Source organism: Diabrotica virgifera, chromosome 7, assembly GCF_917563875.1.
Source record: "Diabrotica virgifera virgifera chromosome 7, PGI_DIABVI_V3a".
Lineage (NCBI taxonomy): Eukaryota > Metazoa > Arthropoda > Insecta > Coleoptera > Chrysomelidae > Diabrotica > Diabrotica virgifera.
In genome coordinates this window covers 173359865-173386814 of record NC_065449.1, presented here as the reverse complement: position 1 = coordinate 173386814, position 26950 = coordinate 173359865, and the positions used below count along the sequence as shown (strand labels likewise).

Genomic DNA, 26950 nt, shown 5'->3' with positions numbered 1-26950 from the left:
TGAAATATTCAATCCAAATAGACACAAATAATAAATTTCATCTACTTACAATTAAAATATTCCGTATACAAATCACTTTCACTAGTACTTTTTATTTTAATTACTTTTAAATATGTTTCAGTAATTACTATTTAACTAGCTCGATAACCAAAAACACTTGTTCATCGGTAGCTGTCTAAACATCGAATCTCGATTTATTATTAAATAGACTCTTTTACGAAAACCGATTTTGTACAAAATGTCGCTTGGAACCTTATGGTTCTGAACTCTCGATCTATCGGAGGAGTATAACAACTGTCACTGTGACAGGAGAATTTTATAAATTCTCCTATTTAGATGTCTGTCACAGACATCTAAACGCGGGAAACTGTCTAATGCAATGTAAATTTATAGGTTCCTATGGATAATTTTACACCTCTACTAAACTTACGTGCATAGAAATCGGCCCACTTAAAAATTTGGTGATATTTGATGTCTCATATTTCCTAAACCTGTTGGCCGATTTAAGTGATTTTTTGAACATGTTATAGCCTAATTCTTTAGCAATACCACTGTAATAATATTGTTGCTAAACAGGTAATTTTCATTGTTTACCGGGTGTACCAATCAAACTTTGTTTTTTTTTCTCAAAGTTCGCATCACCCTGTGGAATATTCTAGCATTTATAACATACTGAAGTTAAAACCCAACCATAGACTCAGGTTTTCTAAACATTATGTTTGTTGATTAATTCATTTATGGTGGATAATCAAAAAGTTAGGTACTTTAACAACTAGACATGTTCTTCATCAACATACGGTGTTTCTAAATAAGTGCGACAAACTTTAAGGGGCAATTCTGAATGAAAAAATAATGACAATAGGCTTTATAAATGTATGTCCGCAAATGTTTCGTTTCCCAGATACGGAATGTTAAGTTTTTTCTTACAAACTGACGAATTATTTATTGCTTTAAATCCAATTGAGATATGCAAATGAAATTTGGTGGGTTTTAAGAGATAGTTATTGCGTATTTTTTGACATAAAATTAAGAATTATATATTCACCATTAGCGTGCATACGGGTAATATGATCGGTCATATTACTCGTATGCGCACTAATGGTGAATATTAAATTCTTAATTGTTTGTAAAAAAATGTGCAATAACTGCGTCTTAAAACCCACCAAATTTTATTGGTGTATATCAACCGGTTTTCAAGCAATAAAATAAATCGTCAGTTTGTAAGAAAGAATTCAACATACCGTATCTCGGAAACGAAACATTTGCGGACATACATTTTTATAAAGCCAACTGTCATTATTTTTTCATGCAGCATTACCCCTTAAAGTTTGTCGCACTTATTATATTTAAAAACACCTTGTATTGATGAAAAACATGTCTAGTTGTTAAAGTACCTAACTTTTTTATTATCCAACATAAACGAATGAATCAAAAAACAGAGTCTATAGTTGGGTTGAAATTTCAGTATTTTATAAATGCTAGAATATTCCACAGGGTGATGCGAACTTTGAGAAAAAAACACAGTTTTATTGGTACACCCGGTATACAATGAAAATTTACCTGTTTAGCAACAATAATATTACAGTGGTATTGTTACTTGTGATTACTTGTGATATATGTGTGTGTTTTGTTGATTACCAGAAAGCGTTCGATAGAATAAAACAACCCGAACTGATGAAAATATTAAATTCAATTGGTCTAGACAGCAGAGATCGCCGTATAATAAACAATATCTATTACGAACAAGATCACGTCAGAGGTATGCAACAGGGATGTATATTGTCCCCATTATTGTTCAATACATATTCAGAGCACATTATGAACCTAGCACTAACGGACATAGACGAGGGAATACTTATAAACGGAGAACGATTGAACAACATAAGATACGCTGATGATACTGTCATTTTTGCAGACAGTCTTGAAGGTTTGCAGACACTTGTCTCCAGGGTGGCAGAAGTAAGTAGCAGGTTTGGGCTTGATTTTAACATCAAGAAAACCAAATACATGGTTATATGAAAAAATAGGATACCACCTGATCAATTACTAGTTAACCAACAACCTATAACACAAATCATCAACTTTTGTTATTTGGGTGCAAACTTAAATGAACAGTGGTACCAATCGATGGAAATTAACATAAGGATCGAGAAGGCAAGATCAACTTTCGTCAAAATGAAAAAAATCTTTAACAGCCACGATATAAACTTGGAAATTAAAGTTCGTTCACTAAAATGCTACGTATTCTCCGTTCTTTTATATAGCGTGGAGTCATGGACCTTAACTGAAGCATCACTGAAGGGACTCGATTTCCTGGATAGACAGAGTTACCAACGAAGAAGTTCTACATATAATGGGAAAAGAGCGCGAACTAGTCGTAACCATAAAACGTCGCAAACTGGAATACCTGGGCCATATAATGCGCAATGAACAACGATATGACCTACTTCGGACCATACTTCAAGGTAAAGTGCATGGGAAAAGAGGTCCAGGACGAAGAAGAATATCCTGGCTGCATAACCTGCGAAAATTGTTTCATTTAACCACTACCGGACTTTTCAGGGCAGCAGTCAACAAAGTCAGAATAGCCGTGTTAGTGTCCAACATCCGTAACGGATAGACACTATAAGAAGAAAGTATTGTTAAACAATCGGGCTATAACATGTTTAAAAAATCACTTAAATAGGCCAACAAGGTTAGGAAATATGAGACTTCAAATATGACAAAATTTTTAAGTGGGTCGATTTCTATGCACGTAAGTTTAGTTTCATCTCTTTTTATTTCACCACATGTTATGTTTTCCATCTTTTGCGTTATTTTGCCGGTTATTAGCGCGCTCATAACTCTATATTTATTATTTATTATGTGTATGTTATATGTACCGATATAAAATAATGTTAAGTGGCAACAAACAAATATTTAAATTTTATTTTTTAACAGGATTCAAAAAAACTCTTTAATGAAAATGATTGTGGAGGATCTTTACATTTCTGTACCTATTTTTGAAGCAATACAACCTTTACTGATTACATCGAGATTGTTTGGGTTATTTCCGATTAATTATAAGAAGAATGGAAATACATACAGCCTTCAATGGTCAAATTTCTACGGTATTTACAGCTACTCATTATCAGTGGGATTATGTAAGTAGTCATTCAAACGGTATTAACATTATACATTGTATTCATTTGAAAAGAGCTCTCCTTCAATATTTCAAATTCAACGATCCCCTCATTTCTCGGCAATAAATCAACATTATAATTAAATATAACATGCTAGTGTATGTGTAAGATAATCCACATAGAAGTTATTCTAGAGCTTTATTTTAGAGTTCAAACAAAGGTTGACTTATCGCTAAGAAGTGAGCGAATCTGAACTTAAACAACTCAATTGCATCAATATAGCTGTTGTTAAAAAGTCAACATAGTTTCTTGAAAGTGTCCAACTAATTATTTGACTTTTATCATCTTGTATAGCCACAATTTCCAACACTAGGCAATATATACAAATGAAAGTTTCCATTTAAAAATCACATGGATAAAATCATCACCACGTCATGCTAACGTCATTATAGTTGATATTGTCCTAAATAAAAGCAAAAATAAATTTAAAAATCGGTCAGTCTGGCATTTTTTACTTTATCTCTATTATTCATAGTTACATTAATTCCATCGCAATCTTAAGAACTGATTACTATCCCCTTTTGTGGAAAGTGGCAAAAATCATCTTAATATCCAAACTAGTACCCAAGCCATTTCCCTGTAAAAGTAAAAGATCAGTGCACTAACTTATATCCAATCAAAGCGGAAGTACCTCAGGGTAGTGTCCTTGGACCAGTTCTCTACACAGCAGATCTTTCTACAAGTCCGTCATTACAGCCACATCATTGCAGCTTACTCAAACCCGTACATCGCCTCGTAACTGCTCCAGACCAATCTCGATAAAATAAAGATCTGGTTACAAACATAGCGAATTAAAGTAAAAGAAAACAAGTCAGTATATATAACGTCAGTATTATATAATATATAACATATAACGTTCACTAATCGAAAACATACGTGCCCAACAGTCTCATTAAATAATCAAGTACTACAACAAAGGGTCTTCCCAATCTTCCTTATATCAATTTTCTGATTCACCTCTTTTAATACATCAGTATATGATTCCTCCTTCTTACCCGTTTGATTAGGAGGGCTCCTTCCTGCTCATTCCTCTCCCCGTTATCCATCTCCTACCCTCTAATAACTATTTCCCATACTATATTGTCTTTTCTACCCACGAATTCGAGAGCTTTTCGCACATCTTAATTATTTATCACGTTGTTAATGATGACTGATGGTTTCCAGGGGCTCCTCCCTTTTTTTATTATGTTAAGGGCCTTCAAGGCCATTTCATACATTTCCTGTTCCTCCACTTTGGTTACATATGTGTACCACTGCCTCCTTTCTATTCCCTGCCGTCTTTTATTTCGTTTTTAGTTATTATGATGCATTCTTTTTTTTTTCAATTGTCTCTTGCAGTCCCCTATGTTCCCACTTCGTTTTTTCAAACACCTTGTCCTCCCATTTCTTCTCGTGGATTTGACTAAAGGTGACTATGTTTCCCCCCTTGTTTATAATTCCTATTATTTTTTCTGTTTCTTTTGATTGTCTCTCTTACTCGATCTTAACTTTACATTGTTCTCATCTTATATTCTTTTCCTCCCCTTGTGTTGTTTGATTTTTGCTAATTTTTCTGTTTTGTATAAAGTTGATTTCCCCTATGAGTTTTTTCATTATTATTCTTCCGCCCTCTGTTGGGCCTTCTGTATTAAGTATAATATCAAATATATTGTTTCATTTTCCGCTGGACTTTTTCGCTGTCGGTTTCTTCTAGATATTTTTTGCTTTCTTCAAGTTTTTTTTTTGAATTTTTCATTTATCTCCAGGCTGTCCCCTTTTCTTTTTTTCATTTGCTTCATTTCTCTTCTGTCCGCTTCGTTGAACAAGAAGGCTGTTAAAACACTCCCTTCTATATCTTGCCAAGTTTCTTCCCTTTCTTCTTCCGTTTTTTCTTCGTAACTTTCCGTGAAGGCTTCCTCCTCCACGATTCTAACGGAGGGTTCTTCCTCTTCTTTCTCTTCCTCCTCTTTCTCTTCTTCTCTTGCATTAATTTCTTCCGTACAAGTGTCGAGTGCTTTGTGGCACCCGACCTGTTTAGTTTAGGCTGTTGATCGTGCCACTATAGCAATTCCATTTAAAACTTTCTCTGCTTATCTTCATCTATTGTGCCGTCGGCTGTTCTTCCCTTTTCTCAATTTTACTAATTAATGCGTCGTCATTGTGCTTTTGCCTCTGGTCGTCGTTATTTTTTCCTTTAGGTTTTTTGGGTTGGTTTTATTCATATGAGTTCCCACGAGTCGAGACGTGCTATGCGTCCGACGTGGCAGTGCGCCCTTACCATGTTGATGCTAAGTTACTTCGGGAGGTCGACAGGTATCCCGAAGGGATCGTTTGTGATGCTCTAACCCTTGCATCTCTCATATCTTTGGCACGATGCTTTCCACCGTGATACTGGGGATTATTTGATTGAAGTTAACTCTTCTAGTCTTTTCATCACGGTTGCCTATGGATGCAGCGGCAGCCTGTATTCACAGGCTACCTACAATTTTCGCGTAGCTGTTGCCTCCCCTGTTACGCGGGATTTGGAGTGGATGTGTGGATGGGAAAGGTACTTTGGTGGGGTAAGATATGGCGGCTACTCGTAGTGGGTATGTCGAGAAAGTTTTCGAATAGAGATTTGTGATCAGAGCTCGAGGGCAGAGCCCCCGCATGGTGCGTGGGACTCCCCCATCAACCCCCGGCCACGATGCCGGAGTGGGCGAGATTAACTTTAGGGATTGGAGTAGTCGTACAGAAGTTGAAGGATGAAATACAACTGCTGAAGACGAAGGCATCGCAACTACTTGCCTCAGTTGCGACGCCTTTTAGCGTCTCGAGTAGCAGTCAATTAATGGTATACAGCCAGCTACAGGAAATTTTTCCTTATGGATTTTAAATAAATCAGTTACCCTTAAAATAACACATTTATAACAAAAATTATAATAAACCAAATATAACATTTTATAGTTTTATGATCGGGATATGAGGCTTAAACTAGGTAACAGCAATGTTTTTAAGGGATTAGTCGATAATTATGACATTTAACTGGTTTTTCTAGAAGAGTTTGCTATGGAACTCTAAGGACCTCATTGCCTTCCTTATGTATGAACAGAAAACAAAAAAAGTTGTGACTGGCTAAATGACACCCAAGTCTATGCCATAAAAAAAAACTGGTTTTTCCTGAACATTTTGTTAACAGGTGTTTGTAGTTTTATAGACTATTTACATAAATGATAGGCAGTTTTATAGCGAAAACAAATTTATTTCGAACATGTTATAGAAACATGGCAATATTATTACTATGCGGATTCCTCGTCCGATGCGTCACTGAAAGCAGGCTCTGCTTACAGTGGCTCTATTTATTGTGTCTTACAAAAAAACTTCTCTTATGCCTGTAGGTATCTCTTGACCATTCAAAGAAACGTAGTCAATACTATCGATTTTACCAGTCGATATGAATGAGAAATTTTAATAAAAAATACATGTAAAATGCATTAAAGACAATTATGACCCTTTTACTGAATATGGTATACAGCAATAGAAATATATTGTGGTCCAACAAAATAATATTATGTGCGCTTACTTGGTTTTACATGCAACAGAACTCTATTTTTATGGAAGTAAGTAGCGATTATATTGTTTTACTTGAAAGAAAAGTTGGTTAATGTAACTTATTTGTTTATCACACAAATTATCTTCTGAATGGTAGGTCGTATCATTTATTGGATTTTACCTATATGTAGGGCGTAGAAAACTGAGAATTTTGGTATACTTAACTCAATATTTTGAAATTTGTCATTTATCTGGTTTTCGTAGTATGCCGGCGATATGATAAAAATGTGAGTCAAATGTTGATAGATCGCACTTTGGATTTAGAAATCACTTGGAAATAGAGAGGCAGTTTTCGCTCTCCAGGTGCTTATACCGCGGTGTAGAGACGTTGATAAGGATGTGTATTTGTGATTTGTGGATTTTAGAAAAGCATTTTACAATGTCAATCATGAAAAATTATTATTAGATATTCTGGCACTGGCGAAAGACAGGCATTGACGACAAGGATATTCGGATTATAGCAAACCTATACTGGGGTCAAACAGCAAGAGCAAAAATTGGCAACGAACTTACTGAAAGTGTGGAGATCAAAAGAGGTGTCGGACAGGGGTGTATCTTATCCCCACTCCTATTTATTTAATATTTATTCCGAAGAAACAATAAATCCGAACGGTGAGTTAACCAACCATATACGATATGCCGATGACACAGTGATTTTTGCCAGTAGCATAGATGAATTACAACAGGAAATGGAAAGGGTTAATTCCTTTAGTGATGAATACGGCCTGAGCCTCAACTTCAAGAAGACAAAATGGATGCTGATAAGCAAAAAGCAACAACCTGCTCGACAGTTACGGATAAATAACATACTAATTGACCATGTAGGATCTTATGTATATCTTGGCACCAACGTAAATGCACAATGGGAACAGGGGTCAGAAATTAAGGCGAGAACAAAACGAGTTAGTAGCCCGATCAGAGAACGCAAAATTTTACGAAAACCTACAAAAAAATAAAGGAAGGGTTAAAATTTGGGAATAGGTAGTTGAAATTGTCTATTATTATATAAGAAAAAGTTTACAACTCTACATCCCCTCCATTTTACAAAAATTGGAAAATGCGGGTGAAAATTTTTTCTCGGGGTTTAAAAAATATACGTTCAAAATAAGTCCGGAATTGGATAAAATGACTCTAAGTAACTTTTGTTCTAGAGAGTTTTTTTACTAAGTCAATACTTTTTGAGTTATTTGCGAGTAAATGTGTTCATTTTTAACCAAAAAATATTTTTGGACGGTTTTTCGGAGATAACTCAAAAAGTAAGTATTTTAGCGAAAAAATTATTCTCAGTAAAAATAGAGCTAATAAAAAATTGAAAAAAAAAATGGTATATGCTTGAGATCTGCAGACCCAGTAGAAGCAGAGTTGCAGCTAATGAAATGTAGGTTCCTCTTCGTCAAATTCCAAATCGAATATTTCAATGTAAAATAACCAATAAAAAAACGGAGCACTTTTTGGGAAAAATTCATTATTACTTTTTTAAAGTGTTTAAAAAAGGTTTATTTTTGTTTAAAAAAAAAACTTATAACATTAAAAGTAAGTGAGTTATGCTCAAAATATTGTTGGTCCCTTTTTTTTTGGTAAAAAGAATGGCGAAAATGTCCCCTTAATTAGCTTCTCAAATAAAATTAATCGTTACCGCTTTACAATTTACTTTTATTATTTATATTATCTATAAGTTTCATTGGTTTAAACTGCTCAGTTTTGAAAAAAATTGGGTTTAAAATAAAACATTTTTTTTATTTAAAAAAAATCGTAATTCTTTATTAGTCCAGAAAGCCACTGCGTATCCGCTAGGAAAAATATTCTAATTCGGATTTTTTGCACAATCTTACTGAAAAAGGACTCCTTTTAACAAATTTGCATGTTGCCAGGACCAAAAGGTGGTCAAAAATTTTTTAAACGTTTTTTTTTCCTAAAATTATTTTTTTTGCATGGAAAAGAGTTTTTTTTAGGTTTTCTGGATCATTCCAAACAGAAAAGCGCTTTAGTGACTTTTCTCTAAAAATGATAGTTTTTGACATATAACCAATTAAAAATTAAAAAATTGCGAAATCGGCCATTTTTAACCTTCAAAAACTATGTGAAAAACTTAAAATTTGAATGTTGCCAAGGTAGGTATATATTCATTAAACATCGATTGATAAAATCTCGAAAAGTTTTTTGCAATACAGTATCCAAAACTCCTTTGTTTTTTAATTTCTAGTCACGCGTGCGCGACACCGTTGTATTGTGCAAATGAAAGGAATAAATTCGTTATTTCGTAAACCGGCGACTTTAAGGAAAAAACCCGTAACAAGTCGATTTTTATTTTTAAGTTATGATATTGTGGCATATATAGTATACTAGTGACGTCATCCGTCTGGGCGTGATGACGTAATCGATGATTTTTTTTTAAATGAGAATAGGGGTCGTGTGGTAGCTGATTTGAAAGGTTCTTCAATTTTCTATTCAGTAATATAAACATTTATATAATTATTTATACAGGGTCCTTCTACTTCTTTTTTTGTCAAATAATTTAATTTATTAAAATTTTTTTGGACACCCTGTATAAATAATTATGTAAATGTTTACATAACTGAATAGAGAATTGAAGAACCTTTCAAATGAGCTACCACACGACCCCTATTCTCATTTAAAAAAATCATCGATTACGTCATCACGCCCAGACGGATGACGTCACTACTATTCCATATATGCCACAATATCATAACTTAAAAATAAAAATCGACCTGTTTCGGGTTTTTCCTTAAAGTTACCGGTTTACGAAATAACGAATTTATTCCTTTCATTTGCACAATACAACGGTGTCGCGCACGTGTGATTAGAAATTAAAAAACAAAGGAGTTTTGAATACTGTATTGAAAAAAACTTTTCGAGATTTTATCAATCGATGTTTATTGAATATATATCTACCTTGGCAACATTCAAATTTTAAGTTTTTCACATAGTTTTTGAAGGTTAAAAATAGCCGATTTCGCAATTTTTCAATTTTTAATCGCTTATATGTCAAAAACTATTAACTTTAGAGAAAAGTCACTAAAGAACTTTTCTGTTTGGAATGATCCAGAAAACATAAAAAAACTTTGTTCCATGCAAAAAACATAATTTTAGGAAAAAAACAAAAAAAAAAACGTTTAAAAAATTTTTGACCACCTTTTGGTCCTGGCAACATGCAAATTTGTTAAAAGGAGTCCTTTTTGAGTAAGATCGTGTAAAAAATCCGAATCAGAATATTTTTCCTAGCGGATGCGCAGTGGCTTTCTGGACTATATGGAATTAACTTAAAAACAATTAGGAATACCAAAAATCTCAAAGAGTAATATAATGTACGTTTTTCTTTTTTGAATATTTTTGATTTTTGTTTACGTGTTAGACAAAAATTGGTTATGCTATGGCTGTTCAAAATTTGCCTAAACTCGTGACTAATTACTCGTTCAAGCCATTTTATCTACAGCTTTTTCAAAACGAAGCACTTTGAACCGATGAAACTTACGGATCATATAATAAAATAACATGTGAAGTGGTAATGTTAAAATTTATCATCATCATCATCATCATCATCATCATCATCATCACACAGCGAAATTTGTCCACTGTCGGACATAGGCCTCCTCAAGATGTCTCCACCCTTCTCTGTCCTGGGCAGCTGCAATCCAGTTTGTCGCTATTCACTTAATATCGTCGGTCCATCTGGTAGGTGGTCTTCCACGACTTCGTTTGTCCGCCCTTGGCCGCCACTCTAAGATATTCCTTGTCCATATGTTGTCTCTCTCTCTTGCGACGTGTCCTGACCATTTCCACTTCAACTTCGTAAGTCGCTTTATCATGCCTTCCACTCCAGTTCTTCGCCGTAACTCATTATTTCGTATTCTGTCTCTCAAAGTTAGGCCAAGCATGGATCTATTAAAATTTATATGTTATGCTACTAATTAGGGGGTGATTTTCGCGATTTTTTTAATAAAAAATAAAAGGGACCAACAATATTTTGAACGTAATTCACTTACTTTTAATATTACAAGTTTTTTTAAAAAACAAAAATGAACGATTTTTTAAACCCTTTAAAAAAATTTAAATGAATTTTCCCCTAAAAGTGCTCCATTTTTGGGTTATTTCACATTTAAATATTCGATTTGGAATTTGACAAAGAAGAACCTACTTTTCATTAGCTGCCACTCTGCTTCTAGTGGGTCTACAGACCTCATGTATACACCATTTTTTTTCAATTTTTTATGGGCTATATTTTTGATAAGAATATTTTTTCGCTAAAATACTTACTTTTTGAGTTATCTCCGAAAAACCGTCCAAAAACATGTTTTATTTTGTTAACCGCAGTTGACCCACTACATGGTAAACATCAGCCATTGTTTGTTGAGTACTAATACCTCAAAAATAGTGAATTAACATCGTTTAAAAATAGTGAAAGTGGTTCAGCAAGAACATTACACTATCCACTAGCTGGGTAAGTGTTTGCCAAATTCAATGTGTCCAAATAGACTATTAATTAGAACTAGAATTAAACAAAGACTATATAGACTTTTTATCAGCAATTTATTTTCGAATGTTTTTATTTTATTATTCTTGGGTGCGACTCAATTGCACTAGACAAGAAATATTAATCATCCAATTATAAAAATGTTTTTGGCTGGAAATGGGAACGGATCCGGTCCAGTCAACAATACATATAATGCACAAATGAATCAACCCTCAAATACTTACCAATGCAACCAAATCATCAATATATGCAACAACACAACTCTGTATCAGCAGACATGATGCATTATTATCAAAATCAATTCCCATCTCTTCCAAATATGTACACTCATCCATCTAATTTCCAAAATTTATCCTTACCTCAAATGAGCCAAAACTCAGTTCCCCCACAGCCAGAAATACACTCAAAAACTTTCGAAGAAGGAATAGATTTCCCTACCGTCCTCATCAAGTGACGATGAAAACATGGAAAGTGATGCAAATATTTGTCCGTGGCAACAACTAAAAGAGCCGAGATCAAAAAGAAAACGTAGAAAAATAACAGAAACTACTGAGCAAGGTGCTTCAGTAAGCACATCTAATAGGTTTCAAACTCTCTCAGAAGAAAACGCAGATACAAACCAAATCCATACCAGTAAAAGCAACGATGACAACCCAAATACCCGAACGAAAGATCCCAAGCCGCCCCCTATTTATGTTTACGGAGTAATAGACTACAAAGCAATGACTGACTCTATAGCGCAAGTTACTGAAGACGAAATATATTATACTACCACTCTTCCTGAAAATGTTGTTAAAATAAATGCTAAAACACCTGATTCTTATAGGAAAATAATAGATTACATGAGAGAAGAAAAAATAGTACACCATAGCTATCAACTCAAACAAGAAAGAGCATATAGATTCGTCCTAAGAGGTTTACACCATTCTATATCCTTAGAGCAAATAAAATCTGAATTATTAAGGCAAGGCCACACAGTCAGAAATGTTTTAAACCTCCGTCAGAGAGTAACAAAAGAGCCCCTACCATTATTTTTCGTCGATTTGGAACCAAAAAACAATAATAATAAAGTTTTTAATGTATAATTTATATACAATAACCGAATTAGAGTAGAAGCTCCGAAACACAAGAACACCATTGTGCAATGCACTCGATGTCAGGCATACGGACACTCTAAAGCAAGAAACCCATTATGAACGGCCGGCTCCGCACAGCCCGGCCCGGCACTGGACAGTCCAAATTCATTTATATAGTTTTAAATGCAACGTAACCCATTATGAGCGGCCGGCTCGGCCCGGCACAGGCCAGCACGCAAACGGAACGGCCAAAATTCTCCGAGGAGAATAAAATCCGTTGAAGTCGAACGGCCTGGACGGCCAGTCGGCGCCAGTGCGTCATAATTGGTAATAAGCAGATATATTGTTGATTTTTTAATTGAAAGCGCGTTGTTTCTTTTGAAATAAAATAATATGGACGAACTTTTCATTGAGAGTGTCAGAGAATACCCATTTTTGTATGATGCATCGGACTCAAGTTATCATGATAGTAAGAAAAAGGACAATACATGGGTACAAATATCCGAAAATTTTTATCAATGGACAGGTACGTACATTATCTTTTAACCATGAATTCGTTTTTTTAACATGATGCATATTCTTTAAAATTGTGTAGTTTATGTCTTTTAAAAACTTTTATTTTACGATAGTTTTTAAAATATATGATCATTTTTCCGGTGCCGTGCCGTGCCGGCCGTTACAAGTGGGTTTTTGGACGTGCCGGGCTGTGCTGTGCCGTGCCGGGCTGTGCCGTGCCGGGCGTTCATAATGGGTTTCTTACTTTAGTCATACTGTTATAAACCTTATCAATGTGTTAAATGTGGAGGATCACACGACACCAAAAGTTGCACAAAACCGAAAGACACACCTGCAACATGTACTCTTTGCAATGACAACCACCCAGCGAACTATAAAGGCTGCACTGTTTATCGAGACTTATTAAAAGCAAAGAACAGGAATAACGACACAACTAGACCTAGAAACACACAGGGATACATAAATCCCAATCCAGGACTGCACCAAATGACTCAACAATATGCGCAAAATGGAATCAATTATGCTCAAGTAACCTCAGGAAACATCAACAGACCAAATAATGGTGAAGATTTAACACACATGATGACAAGCTTCTTAAATGTATTCAAAAATCTATTTAATCAACTTCTGAACCAAAATAGCATGATCCTGAACATGCTAACAACAGTCATTAGTAAAATAACGAATTAATGGCTCCATCAATTAGAATAGCCGCCTGGAACGCCAACGGGCTACCAAACCATGTACAGGAAATCACAGCATTTTTAAAAGTAAATAAATTAGATGTTTTTCTCATCTCAGAATCACACTCAACCGAAAGAACAGTAGTAAAAATCTCTTTATACACAACGTACCTTACTCATCATCCTGATGGAACTGCTCACGCAGGAACAGCAATTATTATTAAATCTTCTATTAAACACTATTTCCTACAAAATTATGCCACACCTAAAATACAAGGAACCATACTAAAAATAGAAACATTTACATGGCCACTTGCCATTGCAGCAATTTACTGTCCTCCTAGACACTCCATATCAATTGAAGAATACGAGACCTTTTTTCAAGAACTAGGATCCCGATTTATAGTAGCTGGAGACTAGAACGCCAAACACACCGTATGGGGATCGAGGCTTATAACACCAAAGGGTCGAAATTTATTGGCGTGCTCGCAGAGAAATAATTTAAACTTCCTTTCGACAGGTCAGCCAACGTATTGGCCGACCAATCAAAACAGGATTCCTGACCTGCTAGACTTTGCCGTTATCAAAGGAATCTCAAATATACATTACAAAATAGAACCCAGTCTTGATTTAAGTTCAGATCACACAGCAATAATCATAACAATAAGTACAACTGTAATATGGAAGGAACCTGTGGCAAAACTCTGCAATAAAAGAACCAACTGGGAACAATTTCAAGCTATTATTAACACAAATATAAACTTAAAACATCGAATTAAAGAACCCCATGAAATAGAAAAAGCAGTGCAACATTTAACAGAAGTAATACAAGATGCTGCATGGAAGTCAACTCCAGATGAAAAAAAAAATTACCACCCATGATCATAACATTCCTTTACAAATTAAAGAAATTTTAAATGAAAAAAGAAGAGCTAGAGCCAAATGGCAGCGGTCAAGGAATCCACGGGATAAAACACAATTAAATCGGTTAACACATCAACTGCGTACAGCTTTATTCCAGGCCCGTAATGAGACTTTTAAATATTACATCTCCAACCTAACACCTAATGACCATTCATTATGGCAAGCGACCAAAAAATTCAAGAGACCAATAGCATCTATTCCACCAATTAGAAAATCGGATCTAAGCTGGGCAAAAACTGATGAAGAAAAATCAAACACATTAGCACAACACCTCGCCCAGGTATTTAGTTTACATAAAGAAGTCAATGCTGAAGATGAAGAAGTATACACATTTCTCGACACTCCTTGTCAATTATCACTACCACTGAAACCATGTACACCAACAGAGATCTGGAAGGCGATAAATAAAATAAACCCTCATAAGGCTCCAGGTTATGACTTAATTAATGGTGATGTACTAAAGTATTTGCCTAGAAAAGCGATAGTCCTGCTAACTGTTGGAACAATTGACTATAGATCCTGAAGTGCTTGGAAGCATAGCATATGCAGATGATTTGTTGTTGATCATAGATGCAAACTCAAGAAGAGAATTAGAAAATAAATCAAATGAAGTATTAATAAGAGTAAATGATTGGATGAATAAAGTAAAATTAACAATATCAGACTCAAAAACAACTATAGTTTTTATAGTTTAATAAAAAGAAATTTAGAAAGAGTTCCAATTATCAAAATTAGAGGGAAAACAATAAAAAGAAAAAAGAAACAAGATATTTAGGTATTATAATAGACGAACAAAAATTATTTACAAAACACATAAGTTGTGTCTGTGAAAAGGCAACAAAGATCATGCATAGCATTGCTAGTCTAGCACAGAAGGAATATAGAATTTCGTTCCGACAGATGAGAATATACCTAAGTACAATACTTGCATCAATTGTAGGGTACGGTTCAAGTGTATGGGCACATAGATTAATAAATAAAAAAAAAATGCAGAAAAATTAAATAGAGCTCAGAGAGGATTTCTTGTAAGAATGACGGGAGCATTTGGAACAACTGCAACACAAGCACTCACAGTTTTAACTGGAGTAATGCCAATGTATTTAGAAACACAAAAAAGAGCATGTAATTATTGGCTAAAAAAGAAAAATATGAAAAAATAATACAAATAATAGGATTATATATAAGAAATAAAAGAGAATTAAAAGAAATAATAAATAGAAAAAGACAAAATGAATGGGAAAATTCAACAAAATCTAGACGTTTGTACAATTTTATACCAATATTAGAAAACATTCCAAATTATTTTAATCCAAAACAAGGCTTAGTACACTTTTTAACAGGACATGGACCGTACCCAACATATTTGGAAAGATTTAACTTAAAAGATGATTAGATGAAGCATATTGTGAATGTAGAGAACTAGGTACACCAGAACATATAGTGTTACATTGTGAAAATACTATAGAAAATGAAGAACATAGAGAAATGAGAAGAAGATTAGAAATAATTGAACTAAGAGATATATTACAAAATAAAGAATATTTTGGAATATTAAACAATCTAACAGAAATAATATCTAAAAAAAAACAAGAAATTTGTAGTAATAGAAGAAGACAACAAATAATCCAACCCTGATGAAGTTGAGTAAGATAAAGTTAAAATAAATAAAATAAAATATAAATTCAAAAATAGATATTCACAATTATAATAATAATAATTCAATATAAAATAAATAAATAAAAATAATAATTCAATAAATAATTCATTAAATTAAAAAAAAAACTACCAACTCTCTTCTGAAATTAGATAAAAAACGACCTGTGGATATAATATATTTAGACTTTGCAAAAGCATTTGATCGAGTACCAAGAAGAAAATTGATGTATAAACTAGAACATTTTGGCATTCGCGGACAACTTCTTGAGTGGATTAATGATTTTTTAACAAATCGGGAGTTTTGTGTTAGAGTTGGCAAGTCGCTGTCATCTAAAAAAACGGGTTTAAGTGGTGTTCCACAAGGATCTGTTTTGGGTCCACTTCTATTTGTGTTGTATGCTAGTGATTTTGAATCTCATATCAAATCTAGGAAAGCTTTCTACGCAGACGATAAAAAATATTTGCTGACCCACTCTTGAATGGGCAAGACTTACAAAGTGACTTAGATTCGATCTTCAAGTGGTGTTCGGATTGGATGTTACCTCTAAATAGAGATAAGTGTGTGGTTTTACATTTGGGAAAAAATAACCCTCGTTTGTCTTACTCGATAGACGGGCATTTACTGGATACTGTGGAATCATATAGTGACCTTGGTGTAACAATTACTGAAAATTTGAGTTGGTCGGAGCATATTTCAAACGTTACTAAAAAAGCGAATAGTAAGTTATACCTACTTAGTAAGACTTTTACAAAAATATCATTTTCGGGTTCTATTCGTTTGTATAAAACTTATGTCCGACCCCTACTGGAGTACTGTGGAACGGTTTGGTGCCCAGAATTAGTGCGCGATAGAACTCTCCTCGAAAATATTCAAAAGAAGGCCACCAGACTATGTTTCAAACGAAGAAGGCCAGATTACCAACAAAGACTTTCTTTAGCCGGGTTATCAACTTTTGAAGCTCGTCGACTCCGTGGTGACTTAATTATCACCTTCCGAATTTTAAAGTATAAATATGGAGATTTGCAACACTTGTTTATTTTAGACGATCACAGCAGACTACGTGGACACAGTTTGAAAGTGAAGAAGGAACCCTTTTCGTCGATAAACGCCAACATTTTCTGTGTAATCGCATTTTTAGTATATTACACAGTCTCCCAACGGAAATTATAAATTCTCCATCTATTAATGTTGTCAAAAACCAACTAGACAATTATTTGTTTGTAAACTGATCAGTGTTGTGCACAATCTATTAGTCTATAGTTTATTTGCGAAGCTAATTTTTGTAATGTAGGTACTATTTTATTTTTCTTGTAAATGGGCTTATGGGTCTCCATGACTCCATCCCTTATTTCTATGTAATAATAATAATAATAATAAATACCTCACTTTCCAAATATCATCCTATACCATCCTGAGTACTTCAAGGTAGTGTCCTCGGTCCCTTCCTTTATCTCCTTTACACTGATGATATACCTGCTGATGATGACATTAGTATGGCCACATTTGCCGACGATACAGGAATCCTTACATCAGACGATAACCCAGATAGAGCTTCTAACAAACTGCAAAACTATTTAAATTCACTTCAAACATGGTTAACAAAATGGAAGATTAAAGTAAACGGTGAAAAGTCTTCACAAATTACGTTCACAACAAGAAGGATCGACTGTCCACAGGTTCATATTAACAACATTCCTATCCCCTTAAAATCAGATGTCAAGTACCATTTGGACCGAAAGCTGATATGGAAGAACCATATCAAAACCAAGAAAGCTCAACTAAATTTAAAAGTCAGACAAATGTATTGGCTGCTAGGTAGAAGATCCCAGTTATCATTAGAAAAAAAAGTATTATTATACAAAATTATACTAATGCCGATATGGAGTTATGGTATAGTTATGGGGCTGCAGCAAACCGAGCAACACTAAAATACTGCAAACTTTTCAATCAAAGACGCTGCGCACGATAGCGAATGCACCATGGTACGTTTCCAATATAACTATCCATAATGACCTTGGGATACCATTCATCGAAGATGTTATTAAACTACAGGCAAACAAAGCCCAAGAAAGAAATTTCGCCCATGAAAGTCAAACTATTCAACAACTCTACCAGCCGCCACTTATGGGAAGAAGACTGAAAAGGACATGGCCAGAGGACCTAACTGATTAGGTGTATTGGAGAACCATCGATGGATGGTGCCGAAAGCATGCCAGGATTCAAGACTTTTCTACTATTTGCTAAATACTCTGTGTTGTAATTGGAGTAGATTGTAAATTTGCACTTAATAAAATGAAAAAAAAAAATTTTGTTAAACATAAATATCTTCACTCGCAAATAACTCGAAAAGTATTGATTTGTTGAAAATACTCTATAGAAGAAAAGTTGTTTAGAATTAGTCATTTTATCCAATTGCGATCTTATTTTGAATGTATTTTTTTCATCTTCGAGAAGGGGGTATTCCCCTCCATTTTTGTAAAATGAAGGGGATGTAGAATTGTACACCTTTTTTTATATAATAATAGACAATTTCAACTACCTATTCCCAAATTTTCATCCTTCCTTTTTTTTGGGGGGTCAGATTGTTCTTTGATCGGGCTATAGAGCAGTATTGAACAATCTGAAAAAGCCCCATAAGCAATGATTTATCTCCTCTCCTAAGACTTCGTCTAGTTAAATGCTACATTTTTCCGATCTTGATGTATGGCGTGGAGGCCTGCGCCTGATTGTAAAGGGGAAAATAGACAGTAAACGAAGGCCAGGCAGGAGAAGACACTCATGACTCCAAAATTTGCGGAAGAGGTTCGGGCTCACATCAGTCGAACTTTTCAGAAATGCGGCAAGCAAGATAGTTCAGAGAAATAAGGAAAAAAATATCCTGTTGGTGACACAACCCCCTCCAGGCCGAAACCAAATTTTTTGAGTAGTATGGACATCTATATTAATAACCTATATCTTTCCTGCAGCCGATTTTAATGATATACATAGTTATAAACAAATGAAGATCAAAAAACGGTAAATTTTCGCTTTTTTCGTCTATAACCAAAAAGTTAAGTATTTTAAACTTTGAGAGCGGAAAACTCATAAACCGTATAAAAAACTTCAATATGGCATTCACTGAATATGTCTATCCTTATTGGTTGCTTAGAAAATTGCAAAACAAATCATAAATTTTGAGTTTTTATAAATATTCACAACGTATGTAGAAATTAACTTAGAACGTTCTTATTACATGGAATGCTGAGACTTCTGGTGCTTAAATCATACCCTAAATTGCAAAGCAATTGGTCAAATGGTTTAAAAGGTATTTAATTTGTTTTTCCCAAATTATTTTTTTTTTCAACGCTATAAGTCAGAAAATGATGAAGTTACACTAATACTTTGGAAAGTTTATGAAAGAAGAACATTTATGATATTAATTTAATTTAAAAAAATGACAAAAAATAATTCTAAATACTGCAAAATTATTTTGCAAAACCATGTGAATTAAAAAAAGGGGGCTAACTTCGTCCCTAATTGTCCTAGGACAATTGTTTTTCTTTCTAAATGTGTGTAAAAATGTAGTCTTTCCAAATATAGAAAAATAATTTTTCTACGGGTAACGGTTAAAAAGTTATTCTAATTGTTTATAAGTAAGCAAAAAATCGACGTGTTTTTGCAAAATAATTTTACACGGTTTAAAATTACTTTTTGTAATATTTTTTAATTAAGTCAATAGTATAAATGTTCTTCTTCCATAAACTGTCAGAAGTCTTACTGTAACCTTATAATTTTCTGACTTGTAGTGTTGCAAAAAAAATAATTTGGGGTAACAAATTAAATAACTTTTAAACTATTTGACCAATGGCTTTGACATTTAAAATATAATTTAAGTACCAGAAGTCTCAGCAATTCGTGTAATAAGAAGGTTCTAAGTTAGTTTTTATATAAGTTATGAATATTTATAAAAACTCAAAATTTATATTTTTGCAATTTTCTAAGCAATCAATAAGGACAGACATATTCAGCGAACGCCATATTGAAATTTTTTAGACGATTTATGAGTTTCTTGCTCTCAAATTTTTTTAAAATGCTTAACTTTTAGGTTATAGACGAAAAAAGCGAAAATTTACCGTTTTTATATCTTCATTTGTTTATAACTATGTATATCATCAAAACCGGCTGCAGAATACATAAAGGTTATTAATATAGATGTCCATACTACTCAAAAAATTTGGTTTCGGCCTGGAGGGGGATGTGTCACGAGAAAAATCTTATTTCTCTGGACTAAGATCAGAATAGCCTTGTTAATAGCCATCGTTCGCAATGGACAGGGCGCTTGAAGGAGAAGAAGGTTCTTATTATTTAAAACTTTAACAATCGACCACGTAGGTACTTATAAACAAAAAATATGAATGAAATGCGCGTCAAAACATAAAACAACCTATAAATCAGGTTAAAAATGAAAATTCAACGAAATATACGACATATATAAATATGACAGTATTTTTCATGTTTATCAAATATTTATATCCCAGCGTATCTTTAAAATTGCTTTTTATTGTTCCCGTAGACAATATGTCAATAACGTATGTTTATTTCTTGTGTTATTCAGTTATTCAAGCACCAGAGCGGTGAGAGTTTATTTCTGATTTAACATAAACAAACAGTTCTGTTTATGACAATGCAAATACATTTTACGTGGAAACAAAAGTGAAAACGAAACCAAATATTCGTGATTTTTCTATTTACATACCTAAAAAATAAGTCAATTATTTATGATATTGATCATGGAAAAAATTATAGGTTTTGTGTGTGCCTTGTGGAAGTTAACGTATCATTGGTAAAATATAAAGGGTGATTCATTTAGAGGTACTTTTTTATTGGTAATTGATGGGACATCGTGCATGAATCGTATTACTTGACGTTGCGTTTTTATTCAGTATTGTTTGGCATTTGATCCTGAAAAGACTTAACCCGGCACAGTTTCAGTCGGGTCCCGGTGAATTCGTAACTATTTTAATCCCCCATCCTAATTACAGGCCAACTGGTTACTTTCGCGCGCAGGTAATTCTTCGATAACCCCTAACTATCGGTGAATTAGTAACTTTCATTTTTAAGTAATGCTGATAATTTAATACCGGTATTCCAGGTACGTACCTGTAAAAATTATTCTCTTTGAAGGTGGTGTAAAAGGTACTCATCATTTATGTATTGTCTCTTGGAAGAGTTACTAGAGAAAATCCAAATAAATTTTGTGAAAATGACTGAAATTCTTGTAACAGATAACAGATTTCGTAATGAGTGCACGTGGGTGTAAGTTATTGGTGGTAAATAATTTTAAATTTCAATTAAAGAAAGTGCTAAAAAGTGGAAAATATTTTATGGTACTGTTTTGCATCTGGTTGCAAGGCAACGTGTTATACCGACGGAATCATACGGCTTGCTATCATACGGCCCCTATTCTCATTTAAAAAATCATCGATTGCGTCATCACGCCCAGATGGATGACGTCACTAGTATAATACGTGTACCAAAAAATTAGAATATAAAAATAAAAATCGACCTACTTCGGGATGATTTATCTCCAGAGACGGCCATTCTCGAGAAAATGACTATTCCAACTCAAACGTCCTCACTGTATTTGTTTATAAGCCAAAAAATTGTTTACAACTTTAAAACAGTGCTGAGGCCGCTTAGATAATCCGATTTTAATTCTGTAAAGTGTATTAGATAGGTAGAGAGCCTCTTTATATGAGAAAAAATTAGCAAACTTCTAAATGGTCTACTTTTTGTTCAGAAAGTTTTTAAAAAATTTGAACTTTATAAAAAAAAATTAGATTGCAAAATTATTATGCCAAATCTATCAGGTCGATTTTAATGAAATTTGGTGGACGATTTAAGTATGTTATAGGGATTTTTTATGCGAATTACGAAGGTTTTAAGTGCAAACAAAGTTGTTGAAAAACACTGAATAAAAAGAGACTTATTTTGCCCCCTTATTTTGTATTTATTGCTATTTTGCAGAAAGGGTAATAATTTAAGACATTTTTAACTACCCGTATATCATAAAAAATTCAATTATCTTTATTTTATTTCGCAACGACTTTGCTCTAAAATGAATTGTTTTAAAGTTATAAGCAAAGAAAATAGAAAAAATCAATGTTTTTCGAAATTTTTAAATATTTTAATTTTTTTATTAATGTTCCGGGCATATTTGAGCAGGAGCATAAGTCAATTATTATTATTGAAGTTGTCACCTAACTTTATCTGCAAGCACATCTACAAATAGACGTTTTTTTACAGATCCGCCCTGGTCTATACATATAATATTGTTTCAATTATTTTATTAAGAGATTTCAATTCTTGCTATTTTTTTATAGGTACATATAATACACAACATGTTTTTAAGCAAACCAAGAACTATTCGTTTACATAATGTGCTATATGCCCCGTGTTGGCTTAATCCGTTACTGTTCAAATTTATTTCTTACCTTTTAACCTAACTATCTGGGTATTAGAATTAAACAGTGGTTTCGAATTCACCTGTATAAAGTTGCGAGTTGGCAGGGTCAGGTAGTAGAAAAGTTACGAATTGGCCGGTGTGCATTTTGATTTGAAAAAGTTTGTCATTAAGAGTTACGAGTTGGTGCGTGTTCTTTCAGTCGATGTGCTCTTGATAAGCTTAAAAAAGATCCACTGTTTTCGGAAAAAAAATGTTTTCCGATGAAGCCCATTTTTGTCTTAATGGGGACGTGAATAAACAAAATTCCCATACTTAAAGTTATGAACAATCAGAAGAGGTTATAGAATTGTCATTACATCCAGAAAAAAATAACTCGTTTGGTGTGGTTTATGGACCGGTGGAATCGTCAGTCGATATTTCTTTAAAACAGAGGCCGGCCAGAATGTTACTGTGAATGGAGACCGTTATGGCGCCGTGATAACGGACTATTTGGTGCCTGAAATTGAAGCACATGGTCTTAACGACATTTGGCTCCAACAAGATGGCGCCAGTTGACATACAGCCTTTGAAAGCATCACTTTACTGCGAGAACGATTCGGTAAGCAATTTATTACACGCTTCAGACCATTGAATTGGCCGCCTATGTCCTGTGACATCACATCTCTAGACTTTTTCCTTTGGGGTAACCTAAAATCCAAAGTCTACATGAATAAACTGACTACGATTGAGGCATTGGAAGCCAATATTACTCGAGTCATTGTTCAAATATCAATCGAAATGCGTGAACGCGTCATCGAGAATTGGAACTTTAAAATGGACCATCTTAACAGTGCCGCGCCAGCACGTGTTAGCGCCTGTGTGCAAAACATTTAATGGCGCCCAAAAAAACGCATTTTTTTAAATCGTCTAGTTAAATTAAATAATGCGAAAATGAACAATTACTTATTGTAACCAAACAAAAATAACTAAAAATGCTCATATATGCAACAGGAAAATAAACTTAGTTAAAATAAATAAGTAAAAATAAATATTTTTCGTAACAACATAAATAACTAAAGATACAGGTAAACTTAAAAATACATGTCTATTTCAGAAAAAATTCACTTTTCACGCCTTTCATAATTTAGTGGAATCGTACTGCAAACCTCAGTGTTGAAGGTGAACACACCGAATACGTGAACATCATGCGTGGAGCAAAGCAAGGCTGTATTTTGTACACTCTAATTTTCAATATCTACTCTAAAAGAATATTTATCGAAGCTTTGGACGAAACTGAAAAAGGAATTCTACTAAACATGTACCTGCTAAATAACATTAGGTATGGAGATGACACCATAATATTTGCGGACAACTTAGAAGACCTACAATGAAGACAAAGCTTATGATCACTAGCAAGAAAAATATAACAAAAGGACAACTCTAAATCAACCAAACCCCTGTAGAAAGAGTGACGCACACAACTACCTCGGCACTATAATAAATGAAGAATGGCCTAACAACCAAGAAATAAGAGCGGGCATCGGAAAAGCTAGATCCACCTTCAACCGCCCTCTTCAAGAGTCATAACCTCTTTCTTGGTATAAAAGTAAGAATGCTGCAATACTACGTCTTTTTTGTCTTTTTGGGTTGAATCGTGGACCTTAAACGACGATATGTGCAGAAAATTGGAAGCTTTGAGATGTGGCTATACTGTAGGATTCTTAAAATCCCGTGGACTGACCGGGTCACAAATGAGAAAGTCCTCAGAAAAATGAAGAAGAATCGAGAGGTTTTTTTCCCTGGAAGCAGAGAATCGAGAGGTACTGACCACCATCAAATCTCGAAGTTAGAATACTTTGTACACATTATGCGAAATGAATCCAGATATGCTCCACTATGCAAGAAAAAAATATTTCTGGAAAGTCCAGCAAGAAAAAAAACATCCTGGTTAAAATACCTCACAACCTGGTTCAACACAACATAAGCTAAGATAAAGATTGCCATGATGATTGGCAACATTCGTCACGGATAGGCACACCAAGAAGAAGAAATAGTTAATTCCATTAAAAATATATATTTTATAATTTTACAAACACCATTATTTAATTATTCTTTTAACAAAGGCTGAAGCTGTATAGTTCAGATAATTCTTTAAACAAATCGTCTCCCTCTATAATATATAGATGATCATTAAATCTCAGTGTTTTCAAACTTCTACACAAAAGTTTTAATCGTGAGTTTTCTGCACTGTCGTTCAAATTATATAAAAGTTTGAAAGAATTAACATGATTTTTCAATGTGAAAATCTTTCATTTACTGACATTAATGCTTGCTCGAGAACGCAATGAACGAAATTAACTTAGCATGGCATTTTAGGATCCAAAATCAGTTCGTTTGATGTTCGTAATAAAAACTGTCAGCTTTTTATGGGAATTTGTCTCAATGAATTTAATTCAAAAACATTTGATTTGGGCACACTGTATAAATAATTATGTTAGTGTTTATATTAGTGAATAGAGAATTGAACAACCTTTCGAATGAGCTATCACACGACCCCTATTTTCTATTAGAAAAATCATCGATTGCGTCATCACGCCCAGGTGAATGACGTCACTAGCAGGATATATATTCCAAAAAATTATAATTTAAAAACCAAAATCGACCTGATTCGGGATTTATCTCCAGAGTTGCCCATTCTCGAGTCAATTAATTTGTTCCAACTCAAAACATCCTCACTGTATAACCTCAGAGGCTTACATCTTAACATCATTATTTTGAGCTAAGGGCTCATTAAGTCTTTTGTTCTACACATCAAGGGCTACTAGAACCCAAAGTTTCGGAGCATTTGCCAGAGAGCCATTTCCCATAAGGTTTCTGCGGGGTACTTTTGTTAACGAAGTTGACTTTCATCAGAACTTTATACCATCATAGGTGTGTAGACTGAACAACTGAGCATATGAATGTAAATGTTGATACTTATTTTATCTCTTAACCAACTAGCTTGATAATTTCAATCACGATCTTTATCCTAATGCGTTATATCACATAAAGCATATTATGACAAATTTTTGTATAATGGCTTTGAAGTTGAAGCATCAATTCTGCTGGACCAGCGTGTATTAGATAAATGCTTTAAAGCCAGACTTGCAAAGTGTTGTTTTATGATATCCCAACGTTTGGTAGAACCTAAAAAAATGGATAAGTGTTATTTTGATCCGCCTAAAATTTTTGCAAACTCTAGTGGCGCCCCTTAATTTCTGGCGCCTGTGTGCGCCGCACACATTCCACACGTGGACGGCTTGGCCCTGCACCTTAACCGCAGTGACGGTTAACATTTGAAAGAAATTATCTTTAAGAAGTAATTGTAAAGAATGGTTCTTTTCTATGATAATATAGATTTTCAAATAAAATATATTTTTTTCATTGTTTTTTCTTTTGAAAAAAGTACCTCTAAATGAGTCACCCTTTATTACCTATAGATTACTTTTTATTTTTATGACGTTTCAGTGACCTACAAATGGTGGACAGCTGTCAACATTGGGTAATGTATAAGATAATTTTAGAAGATATCATAATAATATACACTGTGTCCGTAAAGTATGGAACAAATTATTTTTTAGCTTAACAGAGCATTTTAAGAAATAATCCTGAAACACGTCGATTTTTGATTTTAATTTACCGTATTTTAAAATAATATTCTAATATACAGGGTGAATTACTTTCGAGTAATGACGTCACCGTCATTTTTTTTAAATGGAACACCCCCATTTTGTTTAAATTTTCGGATTACTCTAGCTGAGCTGATTCCAAAAATGTATCACATGTTGATTCAAATTGGTACAGGGTGGACAAAAATACAATAGCTTTGTGTGTGTTCATAAAGTAACGCGTTAGTTAAATCAACAATATTAATTGTATTTTTGATATTTTAATTAGTTTTTGATTGTAATTAATTTTTGATATTGTTTAATTTAATATTTTAATTTAATATCAAAAATTAATTAAAATTTAATATTATGAGTACACACAAAACTATTGTATTTTTGTCCACACTGTACCAATTTGAATCAACATGTGATACATTTTTGGAATCTGCTCAGCTAGAGTAATCCGAAAATTGAGACAAAATGGGGGTGTTCCATTTAAAAAAAATGACGGTGACGTCATTACTCGAAAGTAATTCACCCTGTATATTAGAATATTATTTTAAAATACGGGAAATTATAATCAAAAATCGACGTGTTTCAGGATTATTTCTTAAAATGCTCTGTTTAGCTAAAAAATAATTTGTTCCATACTTTACGGACACAGTGTATATGTCAAGTAATACCTACGTAACAGTTATTTTTAGACTTTTTAATACATTTACTACAGTCGGAAAAATGAAAGAATACCCATGAGCGATCAGATCAATCACTTTTATAAC

General features: G+C 33.7%; 1 protein-coding gene across 1 annotated transcript in view; it reads left to right on the top strand.

Annotated features, from left to right (window-relative positions):
* The first annotated feature begins 2944 nt into the window (after positions 1–2944).
* LOC114330224 (gustatory receptor for sugar taste 43a-like) overlaps positions 2945–26950 on the top strand; it is a 119859-nt gene continuing 95853 nt past the window's right edge. The window contains exon 1 of the mRNA XM_028279548.2: positions 2945–3143. Coding sequence (XP_028135349.1) covers positions 2960–3143 — 184 coding nt within the window. The 5' untranslated portion in view covers positions 2945–2959. The remainder of the gene's footprint in view (positions 3144–26950) is intronic.